Source organism: Botryllus schlosseri, chromosome 6 (genome assembly GCF_051294905.1).
Source record: "Botryllus schlosseri isolate E-star chromosome 6, Bs_hap1, whole genome shotgun sequence".
NCBI lineage: Eukaryota > Metazoa > Chordata > Ascidiacea > Stolidobranchia > Styelidae > Botryllus > Botryllus schlosseri.
Genome location: NC_137241.1, coordinates 17841060 through 17858002, shown reverse-complemented (window position 1 = coordinate 17858002; position 16943 = coordinate 17841060). Strand labels below are relative to the sequence as shown.

The 16943-nt window shown below is 40.4% G+C and overlaps 1 protein-coding gene across 1 annotated transcript; it reads left to right on the top strand.

Annotated features, from left to right (window-relative positions):
* Positions 1-871: 871 nt before the first annotated feature.
* LOC145441309 (protein KRI1 homolog) lies at positions 872-13597 on the top strand. Its single transcript, XM_080319138.1, has 15 exons — positions 872-1039; positions 1895-2079; positions 2597-2688; positions 2747-2918; positions 3635-3843; positions 4583-4724; positions 4781-4930; positions 4988-5104; positions 5164-5275; positions 7560-7597; positions 8523-8682; positions 8736-8866; positions 10591-10751; positions 11751-11870; positions 11939-13597. Exons 1-15 carry the CDS (start codon positions 961-963, stop codon positions 12171-12173), a joined length of 2103 nt encoding a protein of 700 aa, XP_080175264.1. The 5' UTR covers positions 872-960; the 3' UTR covers positions 12174-13597.
* The last annotated feature ends 3346 nt before the right edge of the window (positions 13598-16943 follow it).

The following is a 16943-nucleotide window of genomic DNA, read 5'->3' as shown; positions in this document are numbered from 1 at the left end:
CATCGTGTTGCGGTGGTGCCATTGTTGGAACAATGCCGATTTTCAGATTTTGAGGGCTGTTTTGAGGTGGTTCCATATCCCCGTCAAGATTTTAATTTGTATTTTTGGAATCAGTGCGGCAGTAGCTCTTGATTAAGACCAGTTTCATTAAATTTCAGCCCTCGGGTCGCGAACTATAACACCACAAATTATGCTGCTTTTAGATTGCTCAGCAACAAGTGTAACTGCTTGCCGGAGCGTAACGACGGGACCTGCGTATCTATCCGTAGGTCATCATTGGTTTATTAGCAATTTTATCAGTTCAATACACCACAAAAAATGCGATACAATGAAAAGACAGGAAGATGTCGAAGCGACAAGGAGTAGTCTATGGAATCTGACACCCACCTTGGCCTAGGCGATGTAAAGAGGAGGCATGCACACTGAATGAAAGTAAAGAAGATAGTATAGAAAAAGGATGCGACAAGAAATAGGGCGGCATGTCAAGGGAAGCGAGATCGATAGGTCAGTCGTGGTCCGGTAATCTTGAGGATGGACTGTATTTATTTAGTAGTAATTGTTTGTATTTCGACTTGAAGGTTAGTAATCAATAGTTATCTATAAGCAGGGTTTGTGTTGGTGTCCCACAGGGTCCGTGGAAACCCCAGATGACAGACAGATGAATGGATAGAAACGTATTTGGCTGTTTTTACGGACCCTCCGTCGGTATAGCCCAGGGGCCGGCAACCTTTTGTGTGCAGCGTGCCAAACATTCAATTTATTAATATTATACGTTTCAAGCAAGGAACACCACCAACCGAGATAGCAGTAGTTCGGGGATAGTTCGGAACTCTTTCTCTCCCTCTAATTCGAATTTGGATTTAAAGCTAAAATCCAGAAAGTGTTTTGGATTCACCTCTGATCGCACGTTGTTTACTATTTGTAAGGAATCGGTCTTGTTTCAAGCAGTGCTGTTTCGTGATGGGAGATAAGTTGAAAGTCAACGAAGACTTCGCTAAGAAATATAACAAATACAGGCAGAAGGAAGAGCTTCAACGATGTAAGTTCCAAAAATATATATTGCTTACCGCGTACCAATTGTGAATGCCATGATTCCTCCACGAAGGAGCATTGCTTGGGCTTGGGCAATTAGCAACCTCCAACCTGTATCGCAAATAATTGTCCATAATAGAGCCTCTCTCGCCATAACGTCAGCATTAGATCATTGCAATATAATGGAAAGATAGGAAACGATTTGGAGAAGTCTAGCAATATATATTACAAATTTTTTTCAACGTTTTTCCTTTGCAATTTGCTGCTGTCAATAAAGTAAATCGATACAGCAAGGTGATGAACATGTTATATAGTATAGTTGAATGACGTAGTTTCGCGTGTGTTGTACTGATGCACTTCAGACTCCTCAAAGTGGAATCGGTGGCTCCTTCATTCGCAATTTTCCATAATTTCTTGATTATAGTGTGCAAGGAACCTTCTGTCACGAAGTCGTTTAATTTTGCGGGCTAGTGCCCGCAATTGAACTGAAACATGAACTTAGCAATTTCTAACTCCCTCATATTGTTATGTTTTGTTCTTTGCTTCTCGTTCTTGTTATTAAATTGATGCTGATTCTAACACGATAACACTGATTTTCTCAATTATAATAGGTGGCACTGGCTCTGATGCATTGATGCAATATCACTTTATTGGGCCTACCTTTTCCGTGATGGTTGATGAATAAATATATTTTCTCTCGCAATCAGTAAGGATCTGACCACGTTGTATGATTACCATATATCCATAGAAGAGATCAAGGAATACCTATGCTACCATGATATTGTAGTTATCAGCTATAATAACTGGGCAGCCTAACAGTTTTATCACATATGACGAACCTAATAATGTATTACTATTGCAGTAAAAAGCAAATATGGGGACGTGGATTCCGACGAGAGCTCAGATTCTGAATCGGAAGATGAAAATGCGGAAGGTGTCACTCCTGCACTTGAGCGTGGATTTTTCAAAGCACTCGCATACATCAAGAAGAAAGACCCAGCCATATACGACAGTTCAAAGACTTTTTATGAGGAAGAGAGCGAAGAAGTATGCTCCATCTTGTTACAAATTTCGTATTTTGTGATTCCGTTACAAAACTTATGTATTTGGTCGAGTTCTGATGCATAGGAGGCATTTCATTATCATCTGGTATATCACTATTCAAGCATATTCCTGTGCAGGATTATTAGAAATATTCCTATTTGATCTCTGTATTATTGTACAGCACAACAAGCATTCTTCGAAAACTGCTAATCACTGATCAATGTGACAATCTGCTCACACTCTGGCAAAGTTCAGTCTCCTGCCTATGCCCTATGTATGATTTTGTTAGCTTTTCAGCAGTTACTGAATCTTTTATGTTGGATTCAGTATGATCAACTTTTTTCTCGACTGTAGGCCCACATAGCTCATTCCGTTTGCATTTTTGCAAACATAATGTTTCTAGCACCCTTAAAACATTGAACATGTAAGTATAAAATATTGTTATGAGAATGGACTCATGAGACGGTGTATGTGTCATTTCTATTTATGCGTTGAAATAGCGACGATGTGCATTTTTCAGTCCGATACGTCTTCAAATTCTGAGTCCATAAAAAAGCACAAACCAATGTTCCTAAAAGACTATGAACGAAAAGTTGTGCTGGAAAATGAAGGGTATGGATATTTTCCTCCGGTTTGGTGAAAATTTTAAAGACTGTATTTGAATTTGAAGAAAATTTCTGGAGGATTTATCTGATGTCGAAAATGAGACGCAAGACACGTCGCCAAGTTACATGGAAGAACAGGAGCAGCTCAAGGCAGAGTTTAAGAAAGCTATCACGTCGGCAGACACAGAAAATGATGACGATCTGCTGGTCAAGCGGAAAAAATCTTCTTTAGAAGAAGTAAGTGATAGTGTAATGCTCCATTGCAAGACGATAATCAAATGAATTTATTATTTCTCAGAAAAGGTGGCTGGGAGGTTATATATTATAGCTTTTGCCTACATTACTCTCAGTCTCAATTATACAATAAATATGGGGGTTGCTTGTTCACTCGAGTCGGGATTTCTTCAAGTAGGATCACATCTGAAGTTTTAGTCATATTTATGTTTACTGACGGGCTTGCTCTTAATGTTATATGTCATCGCCAGTATAATGAATCGAATGCATTGCCTCTTTCAAAAATCAAGTGTGCCGGAACCCAATTGTGGAACAGCATCTAGCCGGCTATCCGACAGTCGTCGAGCATGTCCGCAATCAAGTCGAAATACGAGCAATTTCTTCTAAATTAATACTAGCCAGTCTTCAGGATTACCGGGCCACGACCAAACATCCACCCCGCCACATGCCACCTCATTTTGTCGCTTTCGTCTTGTATTCTCTGCAATACTTTTCATTCAGTCTGCATGCCTCTTATTTCGACTAGGCTAAGGTGAGTGTCTGATCTTAAAGGCTACTCTTAGTTGTTTCGACACCTTCCTATCTTTTCATTGTATCGCAGTATTGTGATGTTTTGAATGATGAAAATATTAATAAACCTGATTGATTGAAACCCAGCACTATTCTGCTGCTTGTCCTGCAACAGAAATCAAAACTAACCATGTTACACTGGCATTCAGAAAAAAGAAGAGGAGGAATTTCGGCATTGGCTCAAGACTCCCGAGGCCACGTTAAATCTGCCGGATTCTAAGGAAGTCGAAGAAGTGAAAAAGACGGCGGAAGCTGTGTCGTCACTGAAACAATACTGGTGCGACCCGAGTTTGGACGACGGCGAGAAATTCCTGAGAGACTACATCCTCGACAAAAAATATCTGGAGAAAGACGACGAGTGCGCTTCGCTTAAAGGCGCACTGAATATGATGTGGTCTCAAATTCAAGTTGAAAATGTGAACAAAGATTGATCGGCAGCCATTAGCCACCGTATTGAAACTGCAGCTAATAGATTTTCACAAGTGGTCCTATGACACTTCTTGTCTTGCGTCATCGCTTCTTGACCGTTCCGAAATTCCTGGATAATATCAGCTTGCCGCTATGTATCTAACCGTCCTTCATAACATCGGCCAACACCTGTCTGAAATTCGTTCTCTGGATGATTGCTGAATCACGTAGAGAATGCGCAAGAGTGGCTTGTAGTAAAGTACTTCTACTTTTTGATACACTCCGAGAGGCTTTTGTCTACTTGCACTATTGGTGGTTATGATCTTAGACTACTCTCACCAGCCTTCAGTATTTGAGGTAAAACTAAGCAAAGAATACTTGCTTTCATACTTGGAAATTGCCGCTTCTACTTGCACCCGAGTGAAATTATATGACGTTAAGTTCTACTTTTACTTGACTGCCAACGATGACTACTTTCACCACCTGGCGATGATGTGTGACCTTGACACCACAGAGATCGGTGAAGTGCAATAGGACCGTTCAGCTGCAATTCGAATACGGCGACTTTCTGGGGAAATGCCTGCCGCCAAATTTTTTTCACACTTTCAACTTGAATTTGATACGTCATATACAGAGCGCAGTGCTTCTTTCAATGCCGATATTTGTTGTTATCGTTTGAAAACTTTCAGAAATCCTACCTACGATGAGATAGTCGGATTCAACGACTCGGACGAGGCGGTCGACGATTCAGAAGACGAGCTCTTCCAAAAGAAATCGGAAATTTTTGAGCACAAATACAACTTCCGATTCCAAGAGCCGGACCAAGAATTTGTTCGTTGTCCCGTTTCTTCATTTTTTGCTTTGTACTGATATTGTTACTTTTGAAGATCAAGTCGTATCCTCGGACGATTGGCGACTCGGTCAGGCGCAAAGACGAGTCTCGTAAGAAAAAGAGGGAGGAGAGAAAGAAAAAGGTCGAGGTTCGAAAAAAAAAGAAGCAGGAGGAACTGAAGCAGTTAAAACTGCTGAAAAAGAAGGTTTGAAAATTTTACGGGTTTGCGGCGAATTCGTTTATCACCGAGTGTCGTTATCAGGAAATTATGGGCAAAATCATGCAGCTGCAAGAAGCCACCGGAAATAAAGATATCACTTTCAGCGAGGCCGATTTGCAAGCGGAATTCGATCCGGAGAAGCACGACCAAAGAATGCAAGTGTGTACACACGAGCTGACGGGTTGGAAGATGTCTAACCCGCGAAATCCTTCTTGTAGGAAGTGTTCGATAGTTATGACAATGACTTTGACGAGGAAAAACCCGTTTTTTCCGACCTTGAAGATATGGAGGGATGTGACAACTATTGGGAAGAGGGCGAAGAATATTACGGTATTGTATAATGACTAGGGCGATTTTTTTTTACCTAAAAAAAAGACAGATGTTGACCTAAAAAATCTTAATTTTGACTTTTTGACCTAAAAAAACTGAATTTTGACCAAATTTTGACCTCGTGTTAGTCCTGAAAAAACGTTTGTTGGCTCAAAAACAGACAAATTTTTACATGAAAAAACTAAGGTTTTACCGAAATCTGGCCCTATGAAGAATTCCAGTGGTTACATTACGCATTATGGTGGAATAACTAAATCAACTTGTAGTACAACGAAAGATACTTGTCTACATTCTAGGGTAGAAAGTGTCTGTCCTTACTCAGTAGCTTTCCAAGCATGGAGAAAGAACGTTCAATAGCAGAAGTTGTTGGCTGACAACACTGAAGTTAAGCGTACACTGCTGGTGACCAACCGTGTTGCTTCATTCTGACATCGTTGTCTAGATCAGTGGTTCTCAACCGCCGGTCCGCGACGACATTCCTGTCGGTCCGCTAGGTATATTACAATTCTGTAACTTAAATTCTTTTCCATTGATAAAATAAATAAAAAAAATCAAATTTTAAACTGATGCAGAACTTCGTAAGGTAACATTAAGGCTGGTAACATGTTCGTCTTCATTTAAAGTTTAAGACAGGTCATTTGACAACATGAGAACGACAAATACAGAACAGGTACGAACTGACTCATCACTGAACGACGCAGTTTGCGCGATCATTCGTTTTCGATTCATTCATGTTGTGCAGGACTGTAACTGGGGCACCCCAAACCGCCCAATTGAAGAGAGACTGAACTTGAAAAGAGCCCAAAATCATTTTGCAAATTAACATAATTCGTAGCGTATTCTTTTGAAACTTTTTCCAACATTTTTCAATTTCTTTTCGCGCTTTGCGCTATTTAGTGACACTAAATGTCTTGTTTATTAGGTGCCCTACTCCGAGAAATACGCATGATTTATAGAAATAGGCATTTCGGCGTCATCCATTACCGCGCCACGACGTACCAGCACATAATGAAGACCAGGCAAACATGGGACTCTGAAAAATGTGCTAAAAATTCGGCAGCGAGAAAACCGATTCAGTCGTGAATGATCGAAAATTTTCGCTATTGGCGCGATGACGCTACATAAACTCTCTGCTTACACTGAGCAGAATGAATGTGCTGACAAGCACAGGTGAAACATCCACCCCGCTGTAGGGTCTGGGGTCGAAGCCCCCTGAAGTTTTTCTCGTCGCCCTGTTGGGGCCCAAGACCAACGTTTTTGGGGGTGGGCTGACGAAGTGCTTTTTTAGCACGTATTGGCGGATGGCCGGTATAGTTGCTCTATGGTGTTTTCTTGCGGCGCGCATTGTATTCGTAGTTGCTTGTTAACGACTCTCGGCGATAGCATGTTTATCTGGACAAGGCAATCTCACCTCGACTCAGCAGACTGACTACCATAACATCATATTACTGCCATCATGAAAATAATTATTTAAAATCGAAACCAGCTAAATGTCACTCGCTAGCACCATATAATAGCAAAAAACGGTTGCATACTCTAAATTTCAGCTTCATTTCAATCTTGAAAGTTAACCGGTCCGCCAGGACATTTTTTGAGATTTTACCGGTCCGCGAGGTGAAAAAGGTTGAGAACCACTGGTCTAGATAACAATTTTTCATCGTGCGCTTCTTGATATAAGAACCACGCAGTCTTGCTTCAGTTGAGATATTTCGGTATGTTGAGCAGAACACCATTTGTTTCATTTGAATGTTTAATATGATTCACACTGAGCAGACAAGGGGCCATCTACAACGGTAGGCCTATATAGTAGGCTACAAGCTGTAAAATGCCAAATGAAAAGTTCACCGTGCAAAATCTACGATACAAACGAAATGCAGTTGCAAAAAAGTTTCAACTTCGTAAACAATTTTAACATTTTTTGACCCAACTCTACAAATTTTGACCTAATTTTGACTTTTTTGACATGTCAAAAAATATCGCCCTAGTAATGACTCATCAACACTGGCAGTAATTTTTGCTGCCAGTCAGAATTGCAAATGAGCGCCGCAGTGTTTATTGAAATTCACCCTTGCATGGTCTTCAGTGGCCAGTCCACGTTGCGTATTACACGCAAGCTGGTTTCGAGAGTTCCAGCAATAAAATAGCACATCCGAGAGTGGCTCTATCTTGTATTTTCCCATATTCTGTAATCCACGTGTGCTGATTATTTAATGTTAGAAGTGCATGGGCAGCATTTTGATGAAATGATTTCATCCTGCTAGTTATTTTTTCTGTTGAATTTTAGGTGAAGGAAACGCAGACTGTGAAGATCCCGATTTTGTTGTAAGTCTGTTCTTGTGTTCGTTAGTATTCACATCTCGTGAATCTAGTCCCTATGCCAATCTTTGAAGTACCGACTGATGAACTGCGATTAAATGATCGAAAATCTGTTTCAAACGTGTGTAGATCAATACCAAGCGTTTATTTGATTTAGTACACGATTTTGAGGTCCATCATTCCTGACAAGTGAATCAAAGTTCAACTTTCTGGAATGTTCGTCTTTATATATCGTCTGATCCGTGGATATACATTATACAAGCATGCGACATTTGGGTATGGGATTACCAGTCGTTTTGGGGGCCGCATGCTCAACTGTAGTTTTTCATCGTGATACATGCTCAAGTGTTGGGCAACCATCTGGTCTGAGTTACGATGGACTATAGGACCAGGGTTGTAACCAAGTCACAAGTCAATCTCACTTTGATAGTTTTGACTCGAGTTCAAGTCGAGTCGTTTTCAAGTCACCACTGTGTCAAGTCCAAGTCACAGTGTTTCGACTCGAGTCCGAGTCATTGTGTTGACTGTTCAGTTCCGACTTAACTTAACCTCTGCTTGGTGATATCGAATGCTTCGCATTCATAAATATACTAATTTTCCTCTCTTTCAACAGTTTCTGGTAACATTTTCAAGTACCAGTACTGATGGACGAAATAATAATATTGTTATAGCTTTAATATTCTTCGAAATTACAATGAAATATCTGTGTTTGTTATCCGAGTCATGCGCAATGACTCGAGTACAAGTCGAATCAATACGCGAATTGACTCGAGTCGAGTAATTTTTCATTTTTGAGAAAATATCTCGAGTCATTACAATTCTGCGTTTGATATGGCTGTCCAAATTGTATAAAGGTAAACTATTGAGAGATACATGTCTTACGGTCCTTCAATACTAGTCAACGCTACTAATAAGACGTGATCGGTTCCAGATGGATTGCGATTACGACCCTGCTGAGCACCAACGACAAAAGGAACAAAGGCGCAAACGGAAAGGGAAGCAACCTTCCTCCATCGTCGAAAAAAAAGTAAAAAGTAAAAAGTCGGCGTTTTACGAATCGGTTGCCAAAGAGAAACCAGTCTTTGACCCAAGTATGTTGCTGCGCGACTCGATAGCGCTGTTGTTTTACACGGTTTCGCCGCAGGTGAGAAGTCGTTCGACAACTTTCTGGACGAATACTACGCGCTGGATTACGAGGATCTGATCGGGGACTTACCGTGCCGGTTCAAGTATCGGCAAGTGGTACCGAACGATTTCGGCCTCTCCACTGATGAGGTAGGTTCGTTCATTTTATCCGCCGTTTGCCGCGCTCTTTAGCAGGAATGTAATAAGTCGACTTGACTTTCAAAATTGACTCGGCTCGACTGGAGTCACTTCGTGTATACTCGACCAAGCGACTTGGTTCAAGTGATATTTTGATAGCCTTTGTCTGGCAATCTGATCAAAGTATCCAGGTTCGGGCTCGACTTTATAAAAAATATTCTATAGAAATGTTGTTCCTTCCTATTTGAAAGGGCTGAAAAATAGGGGGCCATTGATTTTTTTTAATTTTCAAAGGGGGCCACGTTGTAAAAAATGCTTGGGAACCCTTATGATTAGGTCAATTTTTTTTACCTAAAGAACGGAAGATTTTTACCTAAAAATACTAATTTTGACCTCGTGTATGCAAATTAGGTGGTTTTCACACATAATGTTAAAATTGTACTGCTTATCTTCATTTCTGGTTGGAACTGTCTGTTCTTACAAAGTAGTTTGGCCTGAAAAAACGTTTTTGACTTGAAAACTGACAAGTTTTTACATGAAAAACTTGTATTTTAACAAAATCTGACCCTATGAAGAACTCCAGTAGTTGCATCGCGAATTATGGTAGAAATGATTAAAATTCGTTGTAGTACAACGAACGATACTTTCCTACACTCTCGGGTAGAAAGTGTCTGTCCTCACTAAGTAGCTTGCCAAAAATGGAGAAAGACCGTTCAACAGCAGCAGTTGTTGGCTGGCAACAGTGAAGTTGTGCGCACACTGCTGATGACACACTGTGTTGCTTCATTCTAACAATGTTGTCTACATCACAATTTTTCAACATGCGCATCTTGATATAAGAACCATGCAATGCCCAAGCAGTTTTGCTTCAGTTAGGATATTGCGGTACGTTGACCATAACACCATGTAAACCTAGTGGGTGTCTGATTTCGAAGACTACTCCAAGTCATTTCGACACCTTCCTATCTTTCATTGTATCACAGTCTTGTGGTGTATTGTAATGATGAAAATTGTAGCAATAAATTGAATTGACCGTTTATGATTCACAATGAACAGACAATGGGCCGTCCACAACGGGGTAGGCATATGAAGTAGGCTACAAGCTGTAAAATATCAAATGATAAGTTCACCGAAAGTGCAAAATCTACGATACAAAAGAAATGCAGGGTTAAAAAAAATTTTTACTTTGTGAACAATTTTGACAATTTTTTACTTATTTTGACACGTCAAAAAAAATCGCCCTACTTATTATAGAAATTGGAAATTACTAATAATTGTATCTTGTATGTTTCTTGTATATATTGATGGCCACTAAGACAGACTTGGATGGATAGTAAAGTTGCCACATTATTGGTATCTTGTCTATCAGTACCAGAACTTGAAAAATCTGGCCAGAAATTGTCATTTATCTGTTTGAATACATTCTGAATGCGAGGCATTTGATATTACCCAAGGATAATTGTGCAAAATTAAACGAACATGACTTGACTCGAGTCAAAACTATAGAAGTAAGATTGAGTTGTTACTCGGAACCTTCAGATTGGGTTATGAGTTATGACCCTGCTATTTAGTGCTGGTATGCGGTATTCATCACAGATTGGACGCCCACGACCGCCCACGATGGAGGCGCTTAATAAGGGCCGAAAACTCATTATCTTGATGTTCGTTTGTTTCCTGTTTTCTTTTGCCCTTTTATTTAATTGAAAGACGATATATATTATATATATATATCACAGATTCTTGGCGCAACGGACCGGGAGTTGAACACGTGGTGTTCGTTGAGAAGGACAGTGCAACACCGGGAAGAGAAAGACGAAATCGAAGACATAAAGAAGTATCGACGGAAAGGGAGGAATTTGTGGAAGAAGGCGCGCGTGTTAAAGAGCGTGTATGAGACGTAAGCAGGTTTTTTTCGTTCAGTCCGCCTTCGTTTGGTTGCATTGTTCAACGTTTTTGTGCCGCTTCCTTTTCGTTGCCGGGCAGCCAGGCTAATTCATACGGTGAATTAGTGTTTTGGGCTAAGTTACTTGGATAGTTTAACATCCATTTTTTCAGAGACATAAATCAGTGCTGACTAAAGTATTTCCATGGTACTGTGGGATGCTGTGATGGTAAACTGAATTCTGTAAAATGGCAATACGCTTGAACACTGTAATTTAGGAATACATATGTGTAACACGTACAAATTCGTCGGTGAGGGTCATGGTCTCTAACTTTGCTTCGACCTTTCCACATTTATCATCAAACTAGTGCATATTGTTCTGTTCTGGCTCTTTTTAGGCTTCGATGACCCGTCCACACAGAATACTTTCTTATCTCGGACCAGCTAAATTATTTTTTTCTGCATTCCCACAGACTTAGTCACAAGGCCTCGTTACCCCTTGTAGGGACCGTGTCCTAGTGTAACAAAGTAATATATAAATCGATCTGTCATCTGTGATGCCACACAAACCCATGATTGATAAAAATGCTACCTAGTTGCTGCGTACCTTTTACAATCAAGTCACAGCCCTAATGTTCTTTGTCATTTGTATATTGTCGGTATCCACCTGTGTGGCCATTTCTTTTCGTGAAGAGTTGTGATAAATTATCATTTTGACACTATTCAGTCAAGAGACTGTAATATTCAATTAGATATGCCAGTTTTGCCTTAATTATATAAACACGGCATTCATAGTACCTGTTTTCCTTACAGTTGTGACAAGCATTTGAAATAAAATGCGCACATAAAAAATCGTCGATATCGATCGCGAGTAGATGTAAACACTACAAGCGTGGATTTATGTTGATGTATAATACGCTAGTTATGACTGTAGCTGGAATAATCGATGAGTCAGAGCTAGTGACAGTTTCATGGCTAGTTATTGTTTTAACACCAAACCGCCATATTATTCAGACCATCTACAAGCGAAGAAGTGCATAAAAGCGCAGACGATAATAAAGCAGACGTTGCCCATCAGTCTTCGAGTAATGTAAGCGCCAGGAAGCGAAAACGCTTGAAAGAGCTGGAGGAAAAGTACGGTTTGGAGTCCGTTCATCGTGCAATGAACAGTAGTGACCTCATTGCTTAATATCTTTTACCAGATTGAAACTTCTACAAGACGACGACCCGTCCGTATCCGATACTGGGACGCAAAATGGTCGCCCGACCGATTCTGACGACGGTAACACAAGAAAGTCACGCAAGACTATAAACCAAAACAGTGATTATGAGAAGGTGGCGAAAGTGTCGCATGACAGATTGAAAGCGTACGGACTGCAGCCTAAGAAATATCTCAATAAATTGAAATACGGGTCTAATAAAGCGAAGGGATTGTGACCGCCAATCTAGGCTGAGAGTTAAGGCGCGTGTTTGCTGTACTCCCTACTGATACGAGTAAAGTGGTGTTTTTTGGTTCATTGTATCTCTGCACTGTTGACGCCTTGACCTTGTTCGCACTGCTGTGTATCTGTACAGTGTATACCGTTTCGGAAATGACTGAAAATTATGTTCATTGCTATGCTCGTGCTACAGTACTACGATGAAGTTGAAAAAATATTGGGGAAATTGGATATAAGCTCATTTTTCGCACTGTTTGTGTTCGCTGTGACCTGTGACTCAATAACAAAAAGCATCATTCACGTTTTTTTAAGATGGTCATGGTCAAAACGGTTGACATCACGCGTGGGCCAGTGTTGGGATGACTCGAGTCATGACTTGACTCGAGTCACCATTTTCGAATGACTTGACTTGACTCGAGTCACTTTGCTGACTTGACTTGACTCGGCGCATCAAAAATGTGGATTGACTCGTGACTCGGAGCAAAATTCACGAGTCAATTTCAAGTCATCAAGTAATCCGTGTCGATAAAAATCACTGTATGTTGCATATGTTCGGATTGTTCGTGAAACGCTGGTGTAACCCGTGTGAGCGACCAGTCATTCAATGACCGTGCGTTTCACTGAGCCTCTATTGCTCTCTCACAAATAAATTGACGGTAAACGAAGCTTACATCTTGAGTTGTCGTAAACTAGCGGTAATGTAATATATAATAGCAAAATGTATATTTCTGTCCTTACCTTAACCAAACCTCTCGTTTTATTGAAATTGAATTCGAATATAGTTTGTATAGTACTCAACCATTGGCACAGGCTCGAATTGTATCATATCAATTTGTAAATGGGTAATGTATTGCACCTTATCAATTCGTTTCTCTATTCTCTATTTTGCCTGGTAACTATAAACTAAGGCTGTAACTATAAACCAGTGCCTCTCGCAGGTCACGGTGCTCATACAACGCATGCAAACCACAGCAATTACTTACATTATTCAACAGTTATACGTATATGTGAGCGATACAGCGCCTTCTTGCGTATATATTTAGCTCTATATTCGCTCATTGATTTTAAATCGTTGACCACTCAATCTGTCTTTTAAACAGCTAGCAAAATGCAATGACGTAATCATGCCTCATGCTTCGAAAAGGCAACTTGACTTGACTTGAGTCACCTCCAAAAATCGAGTGACTTGACTTGACTCGAGTCAAACTGCACCTTCGAGTGCAATGACTCGTGACTCGAAGGTAGTGACTTGATCCCAACACTGGCGTGGGCAGTAATGTACTAACGTTCTATACGTTGAATAGGCCTACAGAGTCGTACTAGGATGGCTAACACAGACATTTCATTGTGGTTTCGAATAATAGTAATGTTACCTTGCATTGTCTGGTACTTGAAGAATAGAACCAGAAACTGTGTACAAAATTTGTACGTTGTGAATGCAAGGGATTCGATATCACCCAAGCAGAGATGTAAAAAAGTGGCTTGAACATGACTCGACTCAAAACTATGATTTACTTGTGACATGGAGCGTTGCAACTTGATTACAACTCCGGTTAAACAACATCGTAACCACAAGTGACTAGAGCATGTTAGTCGCGAATCTATTTCAAGCGTGACTGGGATAAACTAACAACAGTGCAATACTGCATAATTATCGGAAATATACATAATATTTAAATTGCAGTTGAAAACTTCCGTAAATACAGTCTGAGTTGCTTGAACGATTCGGCATTCTCGCTTACCCAAATTAGGGTGTTAGCTTTACTGGTTGAGATCCAGGTCAAGCATGTCTGGATTCTCATCGAAATCAAATCAAATATCTTCTTTTCGCTGCTAACCATTCAGACTGGGACTCCATGGCTGTCCTGGTACTCTGTTTTCAGATGCCAAATGGCTGGAGGTGGTCGAGCGTCCATAATGCTATCCAGACCTAGAAGTTTCCAAATGGTAGGATCGACACTGCAGCTTGGGAACAGCTAGTTGATATAGGTCTACGTTGAGGGGTTACGTGGATATAGAAACTTTTCCGCTGAACAGGTATGAAGCCAAGAATGTTGTCGCCATAGTGAAATACTTTGACATTGAATATCCATAAATTACTATCGGTGACTAAGCTATGAATCACTTTACATCCCCTGATTAAGGCACAGACATAGGTTAGAGCAGTCTGCCAAATAATGCATGATAAACGCTGTAAATATTGACCCTTTGCTACATAGCGTACTTTGAAGTCCAACTTTTTGCCGTATCATCATATTTCACCCGGTCTGTTTTGAATAACCTCCCAGCATCAGGGACGTATGGCTCTTCCAGATTGGGGTCGTTTAACAGGGCGCATATTGACTGTAAAACTTTCGATATAGTTAAAGCTGGTAACCAATTTTCTTTTAAAATATCTAAGCATATATTGCCCTTACTATTGATATTGGGGTGATAAATACGAGTAGTGAAGTCTATCGTGGGTGGCTTAAATGGGTAGTCTTTTGGGAAAACGATCTTCAGGAAAAATCGGCCTCCTGCATAAGGTGATTCGGTTGGTCCCATTATTGTAGCTTTCCATTGATACACATTATCGCCGACAGGCTCGACACTGCATTGGGCTGGAGGGTCTTTCAGAATATCTCCAAGTTCTTTCGAAATTCTCTTCAGTGTCATTGTGGAAGTCAAAATTTAGTTGATGATTAATACATGTTTCTTTTCAACTTACAAAATTTGATTCTATGACTCCGACACAATAGGAGTACAAAGTGGTCAGACATGGAATCTAATGAAAAAAAAACGTTTAGAACTCGCAAATCGAGAATATCAATGATTCTTATTGATCAGTGGCTATATGCAACACAATACATTGGATGCGGTACCACTCTGTTAAACAAGAAAGGATGAACAGGAAATATAAAAAATATAATAGAAACTGCCGTATCAATTTATAAAATTCTTTTCTTGTTTTAGCAGCATGTATAATTGTGTAGTGTATACTTGATTGATTGTAATCTACTTGAGCTGTAAAGCGTACGCGCAACCATCATGTGCATGTGCAATGCATCATGTACATGTGCATTGATCACGCATACGGCAATTGAAGATTACCAAGATATTCTTCAGCCACAAAAGGTCATCAAATCAATATGAGAGTTCTATATATTTGATTCATGCAGACGTCAACACGAAAAGGCATGTAGGCTACTCTGACATTGTTACAAGTCCTATATGAGATTATGAGCTGCATATTCGTTGGTGATTGATTTTAAAACTACAATTGTAATTTGAATCTGTGGAAAGGAAGACATGTAAAAGTCACATTTAGATTTAGTCCCAACAGCATCAGATCAACGGAGACTGGGGTAATGAACTTCTTTTCATTCAAAAAGGATTCCGTTTCACCAAATTTGATACAGTATCACCATCATTGGTTTATTAAGAATTTTTATCAGTTCAATACAACACAAAAATGTGATGAAAAGACAGGAAGGTCTCGAAGCGACTTGGAGTAGTCTATGGAATCCAGGGTTGTAACCATTAATAACCTAACCGTTAATATCGCTGGTCAGCCCGTTTCCAACACAGATAATGCCAAATATCTCGGAGTTTTACTGGACTCGAACATGTCCTGGAAGAGTCATATTCAGTCCCTAGAAACTAAATTATCACCGAAGTGCGGCCTGTTCTACAGCCTTAGGCGCTTCATGCCAGCATGGGTTCTTCTGATACTCTTTAAATCCTTAATCCAATCGAAGTTACACTATGGCATCCTCTGTTGGGGGGCTGCCAGAAAAACTGCACTCAAGCCACTGCAAAAACTACAACATAAAGTACTCCGAATCATAGCTAGGGCCCCAAAGGGGCCTGGCTGCCCATCCAACAAGTCGCTGCTGAAGAGATTCGGCGTCCTAAACATAGAAGATATGCGGAAACTAGAAATCGCCAAGTTTATGTATCAGTTCCACTGCGGTCGTTGCCCCGAATATTTCAATGACTTCTTTACCTCGGAATCAAAAGCGCACAAGTACAACACACGCGCGTCCACGTCGTCCAAATATCATATGATCGACCGAAAAGATCATCGCTCTATCAAATATGCCGGACCTGATGTGTGGAACAGTATCCCGCCGGCCATCCGACAGTCGACGAGCATGTCCACATTCAAGTCGAAATATAAGCAATTACTACTAAATAAATACAGTCCATCCTCAAGATTACCGGACCACGACTGACCTATCGATCTCGCTTCCCATGACATGCCGCCCTAATTATTGTCGCTTTCTTTTTTCTATACTATCTTCTTTACTTTCATTCAGTGTGCATGCCTCCTCTTTACATCGCCTAGGCCAAGGTGGGTGTCAGATTCCATAGACTGCTCCTTGTCGCTTCGACATCTTCCTGTCTTTTCATTGTATCGCATTTTTTGTGGTGTATTGAACTGATAAAATTGCTAATAAACCAATGATGATGATGATGACCAAGTCAAAAGGCTCCAAGTCACAAGTCAATCTCACTTTTATAGTTTTGACTCGAGTCAAGTCGAGTCATTTTCAATTCACCACCGAGTCAAGTCCAAGTCATCCAGCAGAGGTTCGAGTCCGAGTCATGGTATTATGACCCGAGTCCAAGTCATTGTGTTGACTGCTTAGTTTCCAGTTGCAATCTTGTTAAACCCACTTTTGTAACTCCGTTTGATGATATCGAATGGCTCGCATTTATATTATACTGATTTTACTCACTTTTAACTGTTTCTGGTCGCATTTTCGAGTACCAGTACTAATAGACG

Bases quoted from the DNA above. Each gene is read 5' to 3' on its own strand.
- LOC145441309 (XM_080319138.1), top strand. From the start codon at position 961: ATGGGAGATAAGTTGAAAGTCAACGAAGACTTCGCTAAGAAATATAAC. The intron at 2,080-2,596 runs GTATGCTCCATC...TGCATTTTTCAG, and splicing joins ATGAGGAAGAGAGCGAAGAA to TCCGATACGTCTTCAAATTC. The intron at 2,919-3,634 runs GTAAGTGATAGT...ACTGGCATTCAG, and splicing joins AAAAATCTTCTTTAGAAGAA to AAAAAAGAAGAGGAGGAATT.